Here is an 18,953-nt window from a genome sequence, read left to right as displayed (position 1 = left end):
TGGCAGCTATAGCCAAGTTCCTGATAGTTGCATTTCTCTTGGGAAGAGGGTCTTGTGCAGTGAAAAAGACTGCAAAAGTTGTCAAGTTGTCAACGTCAAGGAACAAAGTCAAGTTGTCCCGTGGCTTTGGAAGAAGATGCATTCATATATCTTCTCTTCCCCAAAACGGAAGGGACCTCCTATCACAACCTCATTCTGCTACCGTGTTTCCCCAAAAATACGACAGGGTCTTATTTTCTTTTTACTTACAAAATATGGCTTGTGCTTTATTATGGAGGGAGGGTTTATTGTTTTGGGGTTGCTGGGCGACTGCTCTCTTGCGAGCGGGATCCCAAAGACCCGGGCCCAAAGTTGTGGGCCAGCTGCCTGCAGAGCGTAGAACCATAGAGCATGCGCCCAGAGCAGCCACTGCCGAAAGACTCGGATTGGAAGCCGCAGAAAAAGCCAGGCTGGGATGGCGGTGGCGGAGGAGGTGCCCTGGCTCCGTAATGAGAGCTGGGGCCATGCATCGTGAGGCTGGGAGGTGGGTGAGCGAGAGCGGAACAGCCGCTCCCGCAACCCCCCTCTCCAGCCGTGCAGAGCGTCATTCACTGGCATTTGGAAGGCGCCAAGTCGTGGGAGCCGGTGAACAGGCGCTCACGTGGCTTGGCGATACCCCTAGGTCAGTGAATGGCTGCAAAGGGGTTTGCTGGGTGGCTGCTCATGAGGGTGGTCGCTTCATGGCTGTTGTGTTGCACTGCTGCAACAGCACAACACAGCCATTCACCCATGAGGCTGTGCCCAGCTCGCAAGAGAGCAGCCACCTGGCAACCCCCCTCTTCAGCTGGGCACAGCGCTGCTCACCAACCTAGCGGTATTCCGAAGGCGCCAAGCAATGCGATCACCTTTGCCTCCCCCCAGGTTCCCGCGGCTTGGCACCTTCAGGATACTGCTAGGTTGGTGAGTGGCGCTCTGCCTGGCGGGAGTTGGGGGGGTTGTCCAGGGGGCTTATTTGCTGGGGCAGGGGGGGCTTATAGCTGTATTATGAGGATCTGTTGTATTTTGGGGGAAACACGGTGCATTCCTGCTAAGTTTCCCTGCTACAGGGAAGTCCTCAACTTACAACCGACCCAACATGTCTGTTGCTCAGTGAGTTTTGCCCCACTTTTGCGGCCTTACAGTGACAGTTGGATCCGGAACCCACCACTGGATGGGAGGCACATGCACAGTGGAGCTGGGCTGGGGGGGGGGGCGGCTGCAGAGGTGGGTTCCTACCAGTTCGCACCTATTCGGTAGAACCGGTTCGTCAAATCTACCGAACCGGTTAGAAGAGGTTCCACCAGTGGACCCGGAAAGCAGGCCACACCTACAGAAGAGGTTCCAAAAATTTTCTAAACCCACCACTGGGTGGCTGGCATGGCCACAGAGAAGGCTTTGCGTGCCATCTGTGACATGCGTGCCATTGGTTCGCCATCACGGCTCTAGTCACTTTCTGGGACCATCCAAGATAGGAAAACAGCATTGCTGTTTTTTTTTTTATGAGTTCAAAATAGAAGAAGAAGAAGAAGGAGAAGGAGAAGGAGGAGGAGGAGGAGGAGGAGGAGAAGAAGAAGAAGAAGAAGAAGAAGAAGAAGAAGAAAGATGCAGTGTTTCCCCTTGTCAGTTATCACCAGCTCACGGAAAATTCCGCCGAATAGTTCCTCCTTTCCGGCATGCTGTTGTTCCGTAAAGCCACCGCAATCGTCCCTTCGTTGTCTCCAAGGCGGATTTTCCCTTCAGATCGTAAGAGGGTGTCCCTCTGGTTTAGCTGGAGTTTGCCAGAAAGAGCCGTTTCCTAGAGGAGGGGAAGCAAATCGGGACAGCGACGGTCAGTTTTCAGAAAAAATAATGGACAACGAGAAAACTGTAGGTGGGAACCCAGAATACATTGCTAATCAAGGGGTATATTTGTAGCTCAGAGTTGAAATGAGGGGTCCTTGGTGCTCTCTGAGCTTGGTTGTTTTCTTGCAGACCTTTCATTACCCAACTAGGTAACATCATCAATGCTAGAAGGGATTGGGGTTTCTGGAGAGGAGGAGGAGGAGGAGGAGGAGGAGGAGGAGGAGGGGAAGAGGAAGTGAAAGAGGAAGAGGAAGGAGAAGGAGGAGGAGGAGAAGGAGAAGGAGAAGGAGAAGGAGAAGGAGAAGGAGAAGGAGAAGGAGAAGGAGAAGAAGAAGAAGAAGAAGAAGAAGAAGAAGAAGAAGAAGAAGAAGAAGAAGAATGACTGTGGGGTCCTTGGTGCTCTCTGAGCTTGGTTGTTTTCTTGCAGACCTTTCATTACCCAACTAGGTAACATCATCAGTGCTAGAAGGGATTGGGGTTTCTGGAGAGGAGGAGCAGGAGGAGGAGGGGAGGAGGAAGCGAAAGAAGAAGAGGAAGAGAAAGAAGAAGGAGGAGGAGGAGGAAGAGGAGGAGGAGGAAGAGGACTGTGACATCCTTGGTGCTCTCTGAGCTTGATTGTTTTCTCTTTTTTTCATGTTTTATTTATTTTATTTATATTGCTTTCCATTTCCACCGAACAGTGTGGGATCTGAGTTTTAGACAATCCAAACCCACATATTTGTTATAATATTCATCACAATACTATTAATAATAGTATTGTAATATATGTCATACTATACTATATGTAATATAATTATATGTAACTATATATTACAATAGTGCATAACATCATCAAATTCTCTCCACATTCATTTCCTCTTTTTCATATCTCCTTTTTTTCTAACTTCTGTTTCTATTGTCTAACTATTGATAAAATACATCCCACATCAGAAAGTGTTCAGTTTCTTCTTTATCCTTAATCATAAGTGTTAATCTATCCCTTTCTGCACATTCTAATATTTTCTTAATGACACTCGCATCTGATGGTATTTCATTATTTTTCCACTGTTGCGCAAATACAATCCTAGCTGCAGTTAATATATGTAACACCAGATAAACCATCTTTTTGTCGTATTTTTCTGGTAGAATGCCCAACAAATGCCTAGCTTGATTGTTTTCTTCCAGACGTTTCATTACCAAACTAGGTAACTTCATCAGTGTTGGTAGGGGAATAGGAATACTAGTAATGAGGCATCTCCAAGAAAGTTTAGAGAAAAAATCCCACACATTCAGAAGTTACTAAAATAGTTTCTGTTTGAGACCCTTCCAAATCATCCCCTCACATTTGGGAGGTCACACATCCAGAGTCTCATGCTGTAATCCAGCCAGGCTGCATAATCCGTTTCAACTTCTCCCAGAATACGCTGATGGGGACATGAGTTCAAGATATTTTTCAAGGTAGCTTCCACCAGCATTTTATCCCGATGCAGCACTCGATTTTTCTGCATTAAGGGAAAAGGAGGAGACAGAAATATAATTGTGACACAGACTGAGAAAACAAAAAGGACCTACATTGTTATGTGTGTTTCTTTCTTTCCAGAAATATTAAATACAATAATTAAAATTATTGGAACGGCGGCCCGGAATCACATCGTAGCACAATTCACATACAGTGTGAACACATTAGTTCTGTTTCATCTCGTTATTGTTCCCCTGTCCTTTAAAATTCAAAGCATTGAACCTGGAAAATGTGTGTGTCTTTCTTCATTGTACTCAACTACAATAACTTAGTTAATTTGAGCAAGATTTCCCTGGAAGGGTCCCAAAGACACACAATGAACTCCATGTTGGAAGGGGAACTTAATTGAATTAATTATCACAGAGGAATGTTGGGGAGAGAGATAATCTCTCCTGGCACGTTTATGAAAACATTGTAATCCAATCATAATTTCACGTAATAAAAAGCCTAACGATTAGGCTGCCCCTGTATTGGGTGAATCAGGTGCCTTTTCTTGTGTTGGCAAGTTGGACGCTACAGGTTCCATGCTATGCATTGATTCCACAAATCTCCACAATTCAGCACAACACTGGGTGAAAAACACACCCAGAGGACAGCTGATTCAGTGGTGGGTTCCTGCCAGTTCTAAGCTCTTCTATAGAAGAGGCTCCACAAATCTACAGTACCGTTTAGAACCGGTTCCAGCTCCCTCCCCCCGTCCATCCGCACATCAACAAGATGAAGAGCGAGAGGAGGAATTCTGGGAGTTGAAGTCCACAAGTCTTAAAGCTGTCAAGTTTGAACACTCCTGGTTTTTTTTTAAAGGGTTAGGGGTGCGAGGGTCTTGTAACTCGACAGCTTTAAGACTTGCACACTTCAATGCCAGTTCCTGAGTCAACATGACTGGAGGAGGAATTCTGGGAGTTGAAGTCCACAAGTCTTAAAGCTATCAAGTTTGAACACCCCTGGGTTTGTTTGTTTTTCTAAAGGGTTAGGGGTGCAAGGGTCTTGTAACTTGAAAGTTTTAAGACTTGCGTGCTTCAAATGCCAGAGTTTCTGAGCCAACATTTTGGTTGCTAAGCAAGAGCATTGTTAAGTGAGTTTCACCACATTTTACAAGTTGGCCACGCCCACCCAGTCACATGGCCAGCAAGCCACTCCCACCTGGCCACATGGCCAGCAAGCCACTCCCATAAAGCAGGCCATACCTACAGAAGAGGTTCTAAAAAATGTTGAAACCCACCACTGAGCTGATGAAATTCCGTGAGGTGTTGACATTTCGTGAGAGGTTATTGACTCTTGTGAGATTTGTGCAGATTTAGAACAATTCACCTGTGGAACTGCTTGCCACCAGAAACTGTGCATGCTCCAACTCTGGAGGTTTTTAAGAAGAGATTGGACAGCCATTTGTCTGAAATGGTATAGGGTTTCCTGCCTGAGCCAGGGGTGGGACTAGAAGACCTCCAAGGTCTCTTCCAAATCTGTTATTCTGTTAATCCATGTTCTTGATTTGAGATTTTACAGAAATCTTGCACTATTGTTAGGGGTATTTCCGTTGAGAGACAGAAAGTAGTGCAGCGGAATGTACGTACAGCCAGAGGGAAAGAATGTTGCTAGTAGAAACACACGGATAGAGTATCAAACACTGCTAGTAAAAACAAGTAGCTTTACTACTGATAATTGCTTCACAAGCAGTGATAGTAGATAGTAGATATTAGTCCAAACACAATTCAAAGAACAAACAATAGCTTACAGTTGCAGTTCACATTTCAGTCATCAAGTCATCAAGCATAGGACAGGCAGAAAGAGAAAGTGAGCTCTCTTCACTCTTTCTTATAGTAAAGTTAATTACAGTTGTTAAGTACATCCACTAATTTAAAGCAACAACGACTATTTGTTATTGTATATAGATATATATTGCCTACCCAACACTAGGAGTATACTCCCAACAACTATTCTATTCTATTCTATTCTATTCTATTCTATTCTATTCTATTCTATTCTATTCCATTCCATTCCAGGAACAATTATGCAATTACAGGAGGTACATCCAGGAATAACTCACTACTGGCCTCCGGCTCACCCTCCCTTGTCTCCTCACTGGTCCAAGGCTCAGGTGCCTCCTGGTGGCCAACCAGCCTCTCTGCACTCTGCTCGGAGTCGGAACCCTGTCCAGGGTCCTCCACATCCTCCAGAGAATCGACTCAGAGGGCTCCTCGCTGTACTTTGCGTTCTCAAAAGTGCAAAATCCTGCCCTCAACAGGCAGGGAGACTGAAAGTTTGGTGACTAAACCAGCTTTCCGTTACCTCGTAGGTCAGATGTTGTACGATAGTCTTGTTGTCCCATGTCAGATCCAGGTGCTGATTCAACATAGCTGCCGTCTGCTTAAGGGATCCACAGGCCCGAAGACTTGCAATGGTTAGGATGTTTCTAAGCTGCCAAAAAAAAGAAAAAAAGATGTAAAACATTATTTACTTGGAGAATGGCAGTTTCAGAGGTTGGAGGCCACCCCTTGGATCACTGGCCCCCGGAGAAAAATTGAACCAATTTTTTTGGCATGAAGGAATTCAATTTCTCTCTCTCTCTCTCTCTCTCTCTCTCTCTCTCTCTCTCTCTCTCTCTCTCTCTCTCTCTCTCTCTCTCTCTCCCTCCCTCCCTCCCTCCCTCCCTCCCTCCCTCCCTCCCCCTCTCCCTCCCTCTCTCCCTCCCTCTCTCTTTTCTAGGAAATGTTTTATTATTTTTCAATTGCAAAAATAACCATTCCATCTTTCCTTATGCGGTGTGTCGTCTGGGTACAAGCATCTCTGTGCGACATTGTTCCTCTTTTGCCACATCTTTCACATTCAAATTAACATGATTTCCCTAAGTTTAGTATTATAATATATTGAGCATTTAAATGTTACCAAACTCTCCATATCTTCTAGTAATAATATCATATCAACATTAAACATTGTTATTCTCATCGTACACATATTAACAGTTTCCATCTTATTTATATCTCTATCCAAGTGTATTGTCTACTTATTTTGTAACTTTCTTCATTTCCATACTCCTTTTTTATTCTCCAACCATTGGTAAAAGGAATTCTATTTCTCAAGAGTTCGCCTTCTACTTTCCTGGAATTCCAGGAGAAGAGGACCATTCCTGAGGTTCACCGTAAAGTGAAACCAGTTTAAGTTCCTTCTCCATCCTGATGACACACTCTTTGAATGATGTCCTCCAAAATTAAACATTTCAATTAATCCAACTCAACGATGTGAGCCATGGTGGCACAGTGGTTAGAATGCAATATTGCAGGCTGATTCTGCCCACTGCCAGGAGTTTGATCCTGACCGGCTCAAGGTTGACTCAACCTTCCATCCTTCCGAGATGGGTAAAATGAGGATCCAGATTGTTGGTGGCAAGAGGCTGACTCTGTAAACCACTTAGAGAGTGTGTTCTGACCGAGGCTTCCCAAGAGCATGAAGCAAACTCCTTGTCCCGACAAAAAACCCTTTTATTAATTTGCTGTGAATTCTGCCCAATCACATCCAGCAAAGTCTTTCGAGGGAGGATTTACAGTCACAGACCTTCTCTGGCTTGGAGAGCTGCCAGGCCAATCTCTGCAAAACTTGGCAAGGAGTCTCGGAGAGTCTTGAACCAATTAAGTGAACGAATTGTCTCCTGCAAACTCCACTCCCCTTTCGCTCCTCTTTTATTTCCTCTGGGAGGAGCCATTCATCATCCACCTGTGGCCTTACTCCCAAGTCGACCTCTGTTTTTTAGCTGTTTCCTTCGTCTGGCAACTCTGCACATGCGCACACTGGGAACAGGCTCCAGCTGTTCTTCTGCCTCACTGATGTCTGACTCTGAAGGCAGCTGATAACTGGCATACAGCTCTTCAACACAGAGCCCTCATCAGAGCCTTCCCCAGACTCCAGGACTGGCCCATGTTCCTCCCCAACCTCCTCACTGTCCGAATCTGCTGCCAGCTCTGCTGGCAGGCCACAACAGAATGCTGTAAAGCAGTATTAAGTGGTATATAAGTGTTATTGCTAGTGCTATCAAACTCAAAGATGTACTTAATGCCACATCTGGTTTGGTTCCAAAAACCATGTTACTTTTCCCCACTTTTTTTGTGTCTCTAGTGAAACTGGATCGTTTGCTCACTGCCCAACCCTGAAATCCTTTCTTGCTGAAAGAAAACATCCATACCTGTCCAGAAGAAGTTGTGATACAAGCATCCCAGCACGTGTTCCTCACCCTGGACTTGTCTCCAAAAGTGAAGTTCATCCAGGCTGGCTGGCCGTGGTTCCAAGCGAGTTGCATCTACAACTCAGAAGAGAAATTTATCCTGAAAGCTCAAGGTGACAACAGTATCTCCACCATTAGTGTTAGGTAAGCTCCCCATTGGGAGAGCGAGTGCGTTCAGAGAAGCGTTGTGAGAGTTGTGTTGGAGAACACACAAACCAGCATACAGAGACTTTTACATCCGTGGAAATAGAGGTATCAGAGTCCATCAAACAGTCCAAGTCATACACGGATAATTTAGTCAGTCATCAACGTCTTTCAGTTAAGGGATAATCCAAATAACATAGTCTAGTATCATATAATCAGTTCAGAACTCAAAGTCTGCTAGCAGTTGCAAAACTTACAATAGCTCACGGCACTTTCTAACAGCCAGCTTCCAAAAAACAGTCAGATCAGATCAGCCCAGCATCTAACGAATAGAGAGCTAACAGTCATTCTGGCTCCCTCTTATGGCCGATTGAGGAAACAGCAACCAATCACATTTTACAGTATGATTTTAAAAAACAAGTACAATATTTTTATATTGCCAACCCAACCATTAGATTATATTCCTAACAATTAGGCTGCAAGAGACGGATGCTCAAAAGTCATCTGAGACAAACTTCATAACATGTGCAGACTTCAACTTTGACCTCTCTGGTCCCAACTCAAAGTCAACCATGACATTGTGTTGGTTGTTTAGCAATGGATATCAGGGAACGTTGTTTCCTGGCACAGGTGGTCCTCGGCTTACGAGCACAATGGATCCCAAAATTTCTGTTGTTAAGTGAGACACGTATTAAGTGGCTTTTGCCCCATTTTGCAACCTTTCCTGCCTCAGTTGTTGTGCGCTGTGGCCGGCCAGTGGCCAGGGGAACTGGTGGCAGATTCGGACAGTGAGGAGGTTGGGGAGGAAGATGGGCCAGTCCTGGAGTGTTGGGAAGGCTCTGATGGGGCTCTGGGTCGGAGGCAGAGAGGGGGCCAGAGCTGTATACCAGTTATCAGCTGCCTTCGGAGTCGGAGATCAGTGGAGCAGAAGAACAGCTGGAGCCTGTTCCCAGTGTGTACATGCGCAGCCGCCAGACGAAGGGAGCAGCTAAAGGACAGAGGTTGACTTGGGAGTGAGGCCAACTGTGAAAAACGGTCATAAGTCACTTTTTTCAGTGCCGCTATAACTTTGAACAGTTGTAAGTCGAGGACTTCGTGCACTGTTTGAGAAAGGCCAACAGCTCCCATTACTGCATTTCTCAAACTGACCATGTTTTGAAGCATTTTCACCATTATTTACAGAGCATTAACTGCGTTATAACACTGCAAGTTGGATCATGTCCGTGTTGCTGAAAAAGGGATGCAGTTATGCATTACCCTTGCACAGCAATTTTAGAGACTTGGGGTTATGGTGCCCATCAGGCCCTCTCCAGCATCCTCAATAGAAAGGACTATGGGAGACAGGATCCAAAACATCTGGAGAGGACTCAGATACCTTTCTCCGTGCTCCCTGGTCTTTTAACTGGAGCTACAGAATGTGGCTATGCAATGGATGGCTATGAAGGTTAGACCATAAGGAAGGCTGAGCGCCAAAGAATGGAGGGCTTTGAACTCTGGTGCTGGAGAAGATTCCTGCGAGTCCCTTGGACTGCAAGGTGATCCAATCGATCAGTCCTAGAGGAGATCAACCCTGGCTGCTCTTTAGAAGGCCAGATCCTGAAGAGGAATCTCAAAGACTTTGGCCACCTAAGGAGAAGGAAGGACTCCGTGGAGAAGAGTCTCATGGTGAGAAAGATGGAGGGCTAAAAAAGAAGGGGATGACAGAGAATGAGGTGACTGGATGGAGTCACTGAAGCAGTCGGTGTGAGCTTCAATGGACTCCAGAGGATGGTAGAGGACAGGAAGGCCTGGAGGAAGTTCTCCATGGGGTTGCGATGGGTCAAATATGACTTTGCAATTAACAAAAACAACAAATTCCTTTCCAGGCCAGATAATTCTCTGGTCAAATTTAAGTGGATCAGGCTTTATAATATCTCAGGACTGGTTGAACTTCATAGGATACATTTGTTTTTGGACAAATGAATGCACTGTAGAACCCTTGGGAGATCATTCTCTTCAATTACCTGTTGTGCATACGCTCCTTTGCGGCTCTGGGTCAGGGAGCTGACCTCCACGTGTTTCATCGCGAAGTTAAAAGGCTGTGCGACAGTGGCAGAATAAGCAACCCGTGCTCTCCCACGCTTCAGCGAAGAAGACACCAAAACCTGTTGTTATCAGCAGAAAGAGACGTCATAAAATGGAGTAATGTAACCTTTGTTTTTGGCAAACAGACTGGGAAAGGATTTTGTACTTTTCATGCAGGTTTGGATAACAACAGCTGGATTTTTACCAGAAATGTAAGTGTGGGAGAAGAGGGTTACCCAGGAGATCAGGTTTTATTTTAGACTAGCCGATAACCCGGAGTTGCCCGGGTATTTATTTATAGGGGGGGAAACGTCCGGACCAAACGTAATTTCTAATGTTGGATTTTCCCCCTTACCAGAGGGAGCCCCCTGGTGGAGTACTGTGGAGCCGTTACCATAGCAACTCCACTGTGCTGTACAGTAGAAGCCATTTTATGGCAGTACAGTAGAAGCCATTTGAAGGCACAACAGGCTGTATCTTAACAGAACACAAAACACAAGGGGTATTAGGGTTGTCTTATCCCCACAGTATTTTTTTCCCAGAGAGTAAGTCATCTGTGTACCAAGTTTGCTTGAAATTGTTGAAGGCATTCCAGAGTTATGCTGGAACACACACACGCATGCACACACGCAACAGAGGTGGTATTCAGCAGGTTCTGACCAGTTCTGGAGAACCGGTAGCAAAAATTTTGAATAGCTCGGAGAACCGGTAAATGCCACCTCCGACTGGCCCCCCCATCTATTCTCTGCCTTCAGAGTCCCAGCTGATTGGGGGTGGTGGTGAATGGGGATTTTGCAGTATCCTTCCTCTGCCACGCCCACTGGACTCCCTCTTCTTTGTGGCAACCCTTGAGATATTGGAACACAGGACTATGGATGATACGATAGGAGTGTTCCAATATTTGAGAGGCTGCCACGAAGAAGAGGGAGCCAACCTGTTTCCCAAAGCACCCGAGGGCAGGACAAGAAGCAATGGGTGGAAACTAACCAAGGAGAGAAGCAACCTAGAACTAAGCAGAAATTTCCTGGCAGTGAGAACAATTAACCAGTGGAACCGCTTGCCTTCAGAGGTTGTGGGTGATCCATCAGTGGAGGTCTTTAGGAAGGAACTGGGCAGCCCTTTGGTTGAAATGATACAGGTCTCCTGCATGAGCAGGGGGTTGGATTAGAAGACCTCCAAGGTCCCTTCCAACTCTATTAATCTGTGTTTCTATGTTTAGTTCTTTGGAAAATGTTACCTTTACGTATGTTTTTTTCTAACCCTTGGGGTTGACCTGTGAGGGAGGCTGCCGAGTCATGCAAACTGAAACCTACATCAAAGAAAGTGCAATTAATAAAATAATAGCAGAGTTGGAAGGGAACTTGGAGGTCTCTAGTCCAACCCCCTGCCTAGGCAGGAAACCCTATACCATTCCAGACAAATGGCTATCCAACATCTTCTTAAAAACTTCCAGTGTTGGAGCATTCACAACTTCTGGAGGCAAGTTGTTCCACTGATTAATTGTTCTAACTCTCAGGAAGTTTCTCTTTAGTTCTAAGTTGCTTCTCTCTTTGATTAGTTTCCACCCATTGCTTCTTGTCCTGCCCTCAGGTGCTTTGGAGAATAGCTTGACTCCCTCTTCTTTGTGGCAGCCCCTGAGATATTGGAAGACTGCTATCAGGTCACCCCTAGTCCTTCTTTTTATCAGACTAGACATACCCAATTCCTGCAACCGTTCTTCATATGTTTTAGCCTCTAGTCCCCTAATCCTCTTCGTTGCTCTTCTCTGCACTCTTTCTAGAGTCTTCATATCTTTTCTACGTCGTGGAGACCAAAACTGAATACAGTATTCCAAGTGTGGCCTTACCAAGGCATTATTTACCTGCTGGCTGTCCACCTTGAACTGAAGCAGCCTTTCACAAAAGGCACTGCTTTTTTCTGAAATTAAATCCACTTCTGTCCTTGCAGGAATGCCAGAGTTCATGGCCCCTTTGATACGTTGGTCCAGGAGTGCGTGGAATTCTCGTCTCGTCTGCAGGAAAAATGATAAAAAGAAAATCAAGTGTGCCAGTGAACACAATCTACAGGAAGCCCTGCAGTTGATTTAGTGACCATTTGAAGTTACAATGGCAGGGAAGAAAGTGACTTGTGACTTTATTTTGCACACCCTTATAACTTCAAACCAGAGGTGGGTTCCTACCAGTTCGCACCTATTCGGTAGAACCGGTTCGTCAAATCTGCCGAACCGGTTAGAAGAGGTTCCACCAGTGGACCTGGAAAGCAGGCCACACCTACAGAAGAGGTTCCAAAATTTTTTGAAACCCACCACTGACACACACACACACACACACTCTCACACACAGAGAGAAAGAGAAAGAAAGGAAAAAAGAAATAAATAAAAAAAGAAAAAAGAAAGAAAGTGAGAGATGAAAGAAAAAAAGGAAAAAGGGACAGAGAGACAAAAGGATGGAGAGAGAGAGAGAGAGAGAGAGAGAGAGAGAGAGAGAGAGAGAGAGAGAGAGAGAGAGAGAGAGAGAGAGAACACATGGCCGGTAAGCCACTCTCATCAGGTCACATGGTTGGCAAGCCACTCCCACAAAGGAGGCCACACCCACAGAGTAGGTTCAAAAAATCTATGAAACCCACCACTGCTTTGCAGGTATGCTCGGTAGCAGGCTCTGCCCACCTGACATCATCATGCCTGTTTTTGACGGAAGGTCCTGTGCATGCGTAGAAGGTGCGCATGCGTGGAAGGTGGCTCGTGCGCTCACATTTGCGAACTGGTAGCAGAGGTAAGTAGATTTCACCCCTGAAGCAACCCTAACCAGGTTAAACAGCAGCCTTACACCCCACGTTCAAAGGTCATTCATTGTGGTCAAGCAGTTACTTACAGCCGTGCCTTTTAAAAGGAGGAAAGCAGAGACGGTGTTTTCGCCCACAGCAAGCACCACTTGAGAATCAAGGTTGATCTTATCCTTTAAAAGGTGCCCTGATCCATTCATTTTTGTTGGGATTCCAAGACCCTGAAATGAAAACGAAATGCTCAACCCGGCAGCACCTACGGATGGCTATTATTTAACATTAGCTAAATGTGCTCTCACAAATGGAAGGCAAATATACATACATGGCCCAGGATAAAACCAGAGGTTTTGTCTTTTGAGCTTTCGGACTCGTGCTGGAGCCCATCTTCAGGGAACTAAGGCTACTAAGATTGTTGAACGAGCAGGGACAAAAACAGCCGGGGAAATGATTGAAGCCTGGGAAACAGGCCCCTCTCGTCAGTCAACAGAAGTGCTGATTTACCAGCAGCCTATCAAGTACTTAGAAGGTGAGGGCTGGGCAGCACAAGCAAACGATAGCTAATGACTTAAGAGGCAGCCACAACCAACACCCAAATCAACATCTAAAAAGCCACTTACAACAGGCACTATAAATACCACACACAGAACAGCACACACTCTGCTAGAGAGAAGTTCCCTGAAGATGGGCTCCAGCATGAGCCCGAAGGGTCAGAACGTTTGACACCAAGTCCTTTCCAGAGGTGGGTTCCTACCAGTTTGCATCAGTTTGGTAGAACCGGTTCGTCAAATCTACCAAGCCGGTTAGAAGAGGTTCCACCAGTGGACCCGGAAAGCAGGCCACACCTACAGAAGAGGTTCCAAAAATTTTTGAAACCCACCACTGGTCCTTGGATATGATTATTCTACACTATCATGCTCCTATTTATAAAGCTCAGTGCCTCTGTGAAAGGTAAGGATGACTACTGCGTTTGTGGTGCAATCAGAACATTGCGTGTGTTGAAGTTGTTTTAACGCAAACCAAAGATGCCTTTTAAAAAACAAGTTTACATCATATTCTTATGCATGCCAGGGCTCTGTGTGAGGTCATTTAAGGTGGTTCTGACAAATGTCGTCGGCATCTTCATATCTGGTCACATGGGCGGCAAGCCACTCCCATCCGGTCACATGGGCAGCATGCCACTCCCACAAAGGAGGCCACACCCACAGAGTAGGTTCGAACAATTTTTGAAACCCACCACTGGTCCTTTCCCATAATGCAGTGTCTGCCCCACTTGATAGACCAGGATGGTTAGAGTTGTGATTGCCCTTTTTGCCTGGACAACACCTGTGTCTCTCTGCCAAGGTCACCTTCCTTGCTCTGTACACTGGCCAAGATTATACCTGTATCATGTTGCAAGAGTTCTCCATCACCGCTTGCCACCGGGATCGGTTTCCTGCATCCATCTCCAAGTTGGCTTGAAGTTGGCAGAGGCCAGATTTCAGTTCGAAGCTGAGGGCACGCTTGATTCGTTTCCCACAATGGACAATCAGCTTATTTTCATTGGGGATCCTGTTGAAGAATGAAAGCCCGTGTCTCAGCTCCACTTCTAAAATAAACTTTGGCTGGCTCTTGGCGCTTACTGAAAAGGAGGCCCCTTGGTCTTCCAGTTGGAGGCTGTTGAAGAATTCCAGCTGACCATCGTCCTTCAGAAGGGATCCATTTAATTGTGCATGATTTGGGAAGCCGCGATCCTACCATGATGAGACACAAAACATAAACTTGTTTGAAGGCAATCCATTTCTAATCTTTGTCCTGGATGAGATAGTATACAGAATAACAGACTTGGAAGGGACTTTGGAGGTCTTCTAATCCAACCCCCTGCTCAAGCAGGAGACCTGTATCATTTCACCCAAATGGCTGTCCGGTTCCTTCCTAAAGACCTCCACTGATGGATCCCACACAACTTCTGAAGGCAAGCCATTCCACTGGTTAATTGTTATCACTGCCAGGAAATCTCTGCTTAGTTCTAGGTTGCTTCTCTCCTTGATTAGTTTCCACCCATTGCTTCTTGTTATACCCTCAGGTGCTTTGGAAAACAGGGTGATACCCTCTTCTTTGGGGCAGCCCCTCAAATATTGGAGCACTCTTATCATATGATCCTTCTTTTCAATAGACTAAAGGTTAAGGTTAAGGTTCCCCTTGCACATATGTGCTAATTGTTCCCGACTCTTGGGGGCAGTGCTCATCTCCGTTTCAAAGCCGAAGAGCCAGCGCTGTCCAAAGACGTCTCTGGGGTCATGTGGCTGGCATGACTGAATGCCAAAGGCGCATGGAACACTGTTACCTTCCCACCAAAGGTGGTGCCTATTTTTCTACTTGCATTTTTTTTTACATGCTTTCAAACTACTAAGTTGGCAGAAGCTGGGACAAGTAATGGAAGTTCACTCCGTTACGCAGTGCTAGGGATTCGAACCGCTGAACTGCCGACTTTTCGATCGACAAGCTCAGTGTCTTACCCACTGAGCCACTGCATCCTTGTAGTAGACTAAACATACCCAATTCCTTGGCCATCACTGCATCCTCAAGTCATAATTAAACCCCACCCTCAAATTTCTCATAGACCTCAGCCAAGCAGTCATGCTGAGACCTGACAACTGATAGCTGGGAATTCTGGAATCTGTGATTCCAGCACATCTACAACATACAAAGCTAGGAAAGATTGATTTCAAGAATTACCGTATTTTTCAGAGTATAAGCGCACCTTTCCCCCCCTAAAAGAGGGTGAACTTAGGTGCGTCTTATACACTGAATGTAGCCCCACCCACCCACTGGCCCCCACCCTTTGCCCTCTGCTTCCCAGCACTTTACCTCCTTGCAGCAAACAGGGAAAATGGGACTTTCAGGGGCGGCAATAGGCTATGGCCATCCCTGCAGCCTGAAACAGCTGATGATCAGGAGAAATTGAAAGTGAAACTTGCTGTTTACTCTAGGAGGCAGATTGCTGGGAGGCAGAGACAGATTTTTTTTTCTTGTGCTAATCAGGCTGTTTGCTGCAAGGAGGTAAGTCAATAACTATAAATGCCTTTAGAATGTTCAAATTATTAGACTTATTTTTTAAAGACTGCTTTATTATTGTTCTAGACAACTTAACGAAATGAAGAAGCTTTTTAAAATAAATGCTTGATCTGAAGAGGCCTAGTGCTCTTGTATCTTCTTTCAAATAGCACAGGATAACGTATACTTCCAGAAAGCCACATCAATTTTAACAGCATCTGTACAAGTATATCTGAAATGTAACAACCACAAACTGTTTGCTGTTTGCTGCAAGGAGGCAAATTGCTGGGATTATAATTTATAAATCAATACACAATTTATAACCTCAGATTTGCTACTTATATTGCTTTACACGGACTGTGTGAGACCCCCTCTCATCTACCCTCTTGAGTTTGAGAAACTCTTAGAAAACACTCTTGCATAATCACCTCCAAAGAGTCAGATTTGTTCAGAAAAATCACCCTCCATTCAGCAGCTGTCCCTCCAGCCTCAGCACTCAGTGCCCCATGGCCCATCCACTGGCCATTTCCCAGGGTGATTTCTAGAAGGACGCTGTGTGGGTCCCCTCCTGTGATGGCCATTTTCACCCTATTCTCTTGGGCGAGGCCCAGAGACGTAAGATAAGGCCAAGCATGACTGAAGCCAATTTCCAGGTTGCATGCTGTGTGGTTACACAGCGGAGCAAAACTGCTATTCGAAAAGATTTCCCTTATTACACTGGGCCCCGAGTTGTTGGCCACATCTGGTCCATGGAGCAATGTTCTTAGTGATGCCTACAAGAGAAAAGAAAGAATCAAAATGTCACCTTAGCTTTTTTTGGGGTCTAAACAAATAGACAAATTGTGTAAGCGAGCCAGTCAGTCTATTATCTACCTCTGAGCCTAAAGTTAGTGAGACTATTTTCATGGTCGGTAACCCTTTCATAGTATGGCTGTGAAAGTTGGACAATAAGGAAGGCTGAGCGCCAAAGAATGGAGGCCTTTGAACGATGGTGCTGGAGAAGACTCCTGCGAGTCCCTTGGACTGCAAGGCCATCCAACCGGTCAGTCCTAGAGGAAGTCAACCCTGACTGCTCTTTAGAAGGCCAGATCCTGAAGAGGAAACTCAAAGACTTTGGCCACCTGATGAGAAGGAAGAAAGACTCCCTGGAGAAGAGCCTCATGCTTGGAAAGATGGAGGACAAAAGAAGAAGGGGACGACAGAGAAGGAGGTGGCTGGATGGAGTCACCGAAGCAGTCAGCATGAGCTTAAATGGACTCCAGAGGATGGTAGAGGACCGGACCATGGCCCATGAGGTTGTGATGGGTCGGACATGACTTCGCAACTAACAACAACAAAACCCTCCATATTTATCATTGCCCAAATTGGGAGAAAAACTCTTGTACCTCTAAAGATTGATTTGCCAACTGGGTTTGAAGGGCTTCTGGATGCAACTTCTCAACTCCAAATATGACACTAATCTTCTGGTTGCCCCCTTGAAGATCCACAGTTAGTCTCTGGTAAGTACTGTTGTGACCATACATGGCCTTGGTGCTAGTTTCCTTGGGAAGTCCTAGAGAAGACAATGGAGAAGGAGACAGTTGAGTGGAGAGTTCAGCTTCCTGGCATGAAGGTTTTTCTGAACCAACCAACAAAAAGTCAAGGGTCCTTGTGGATAAGACAAAGTCCAATCCTTAAAATGTTCTGACCCAGCTCCCCAAACACAACAAACCCTCTGAAGTAAACTCAAAAGATTCATTTATTAGGAGCGCCACCAGGCTAACAAGTCCATCCATCCTAGAGATGAATAGTTGTCTGCCACATCTATTCATCTCCACCCACTGTCTTTTATCTCCAGAACTAGGATGGGGCCTTGCTAACAGTGGTGGCTCTTCCTTCCCAAGGACCAGCCCATAGATTTCCACTGCTCTCCTCTCCTCTGCCTTCTGTGCATCAGGCACAGGGCCCTGCTGTTCCCCCTCTTCCTAATCAGCCACCTCCAGGCCTGGGGGCTGTTGACTGTCCATCTGAGGGCTGACTGACAGCCCAGGCTCCACCTCCCCCCTCCTCTCTCTGATAGCTCCATTCCCTCTTTCCCCCTCGGAGCTCTTGAAGCTGATCCTGACTTCCATGCCGCCTCCTCTTCCTCTTCCTCTTCCTCTTCCTCTTCCTCCTCCTCCTCCTCCTCCTCCTCCTCCTCCTCCTCCTCCTCCTCCTCCTCCTCCTCCTCCTCCTCCTCCTCCTCTGATTTGGCTGTTGGAAGGACCGTCGGTTAACAGGCCACAACACAATGATGGATTAATCTTTAAATTCTAATGTAAAGGTAAAGGTTCTCCTCACACATATGTGCTAGTTGTTCCCGACTCTTGGGGGCGGTGCTCATCTCCGTTTCAAAGCCAAAGAGGCAGCGCTGGCCGAAAACATCTCCGTGGTCATGTGGCTGGCAAATGCCCAAGGTGCACGGAACACCGCTACCTTCCCACCAAAGGTGGTTCCTATTTTTCTACTTGCATTTTTTACGTGCTTTCGAACTGCTAGGATGGCAGAAGCTGGGACAAGTAACAGGAGCTCACTCCGTTACACGGCCCTAGGGATTTGAACCGTCGAACTGCCAACATTTCTGATCGACAAGCTCAGCATCTTAGCCACTGAGCCACCATATCCCCTTAAATTCTAGGTAGTGTGAATGTATTTATTGATTTATTTTAGGAAATTTATATTGCCGCCTATTCGCACATGGCAACTCAAGGCGGCTTTCAAGTGACTTTCCCAATGATTCTGAAACAAAGAGGCAAACCGTTCAAACGTTCGTTACCTATTGCATGGAAGTTGCTGATGTTGTGTGTGAAGGTGGCTGTGAATCCGACCTCACTCTGAAGGAAAATGTTTGCCAGGTCAACACAGGGAGCTCTCACACCTTTCAGAACACGGGCTTCATCCCTTTGGATGCTTCGTTTCAAACCCAGGGAGGCTTTCAGTTTCCCCTGAGCTGAGAAGATATCACCACCATCCTGGGTTATGGCCACCATCATGCTATAGACGCTTTCATTCCCACATAGATATTTGCTCCGGGCATGAATTGAAAAAACAGATTGGTTCACTGCAACGACGACAAGGCCTGTTAGACAGAAGTAAGAAAATCAGGGTTGAATCGGGAGGGCCTAAACCAAGGTTAGAGGCCTGCCAAATTGGCCAGAGAAATCATAACTCTTTGCAGATAGTCCTTGGATTAACAACCATTCATTTAGCAAACATATGAAGAATGGTTGCTGGAATTGGGTATGTCTAGTTTAATGAAAAGAAGGATAGGGTGTGTGTGTGTGAGACATGATAGCAGTGTTCCAATATCTCAGGGGCTGCCACAAAGAAGAGGGACTCAAG

At 46.0% G+C, this 18,953-nt stretch overlaps 1 protein-coding gene across 1 annotated transcript in view; it reads right to left on the bottom strand.

Annotated features, from left to right (window-relative positions):
- Positions 1 to 18,953, bottom strand: part of APOLTP (apolipoprotein lipid transfer particle homolog) — a 96,945-nt gene that overhangs the window by 24,449 nt on the left and 53,543 nt on the right. The window contains exons 35-45 of the mRNA XM_087729249.1: positions 18,388 to 18,690; positions 16,979 to 17,145; positions 16,022 to 16,366; positions 13,940 to 14,290; positions 12,650 to 12,781; positions 11,641 to 11,790; positions 9,719 to 9,859; positions 7,533 to 7,646; positions 5,645 to 5,773; positions 3,183 to 3,341; positions 1,658 to 1,813 (exon numbers count right to left, since the gene is read on the bottom strand). Coding sequence (XP_087585375.1) covers positions 1,658 to 1,813; positions 3,183 to 3,341; positions 5,645 to 5,773; positions 7,533 to 7,646; positions 9,719 to 9,859; positions 11,641 to 11,790; positions 12,650 to 12,781; positions 13,940 to 14,290; positions 16,022 to 16,366; positions 16,979 to 17,145; positions 18,388 to 18,690 — 2,147 coding nt within the window. The remainder of the gene's footprint in view (positions 1 to 1,657; positions 1,814 to 3,182; positions 3,342 to 5,644; positions 5,774 to 7,532; positions 7,647 to 9,718; positions 9,860 to 11,640; positions 11,791 to 12,649; positions 12,782 to 13,939; positions 14,291 to 16,021; positions 16,367 to 16,978; positions 17,146 to 18,387; positions 18,691 to 18,953) is intronic.

The sequence above is a fragment of the Thamnophis sirtalis genome, unplaced genomic scaffold, assembly GCF_051295495.1.
Source record: "Thamnophis sirtalis isolate CommonGarterSnake01/CBP01778 unplaced genomic scaffold, rThaSir2_p1.2 scaffold_14, whole genome shotgun sequence".
Classification (NCBI taxonomy): domain Eukaryota; kingdom Metazoa; phylum Chordata; class Lepidosauria; order Squamata; family Natricidae; genus Thamnophis; species Thamnophis sirtalis.
This window is presented reverse-complemented; position numbering and strand designations above follow the sequence as displayed.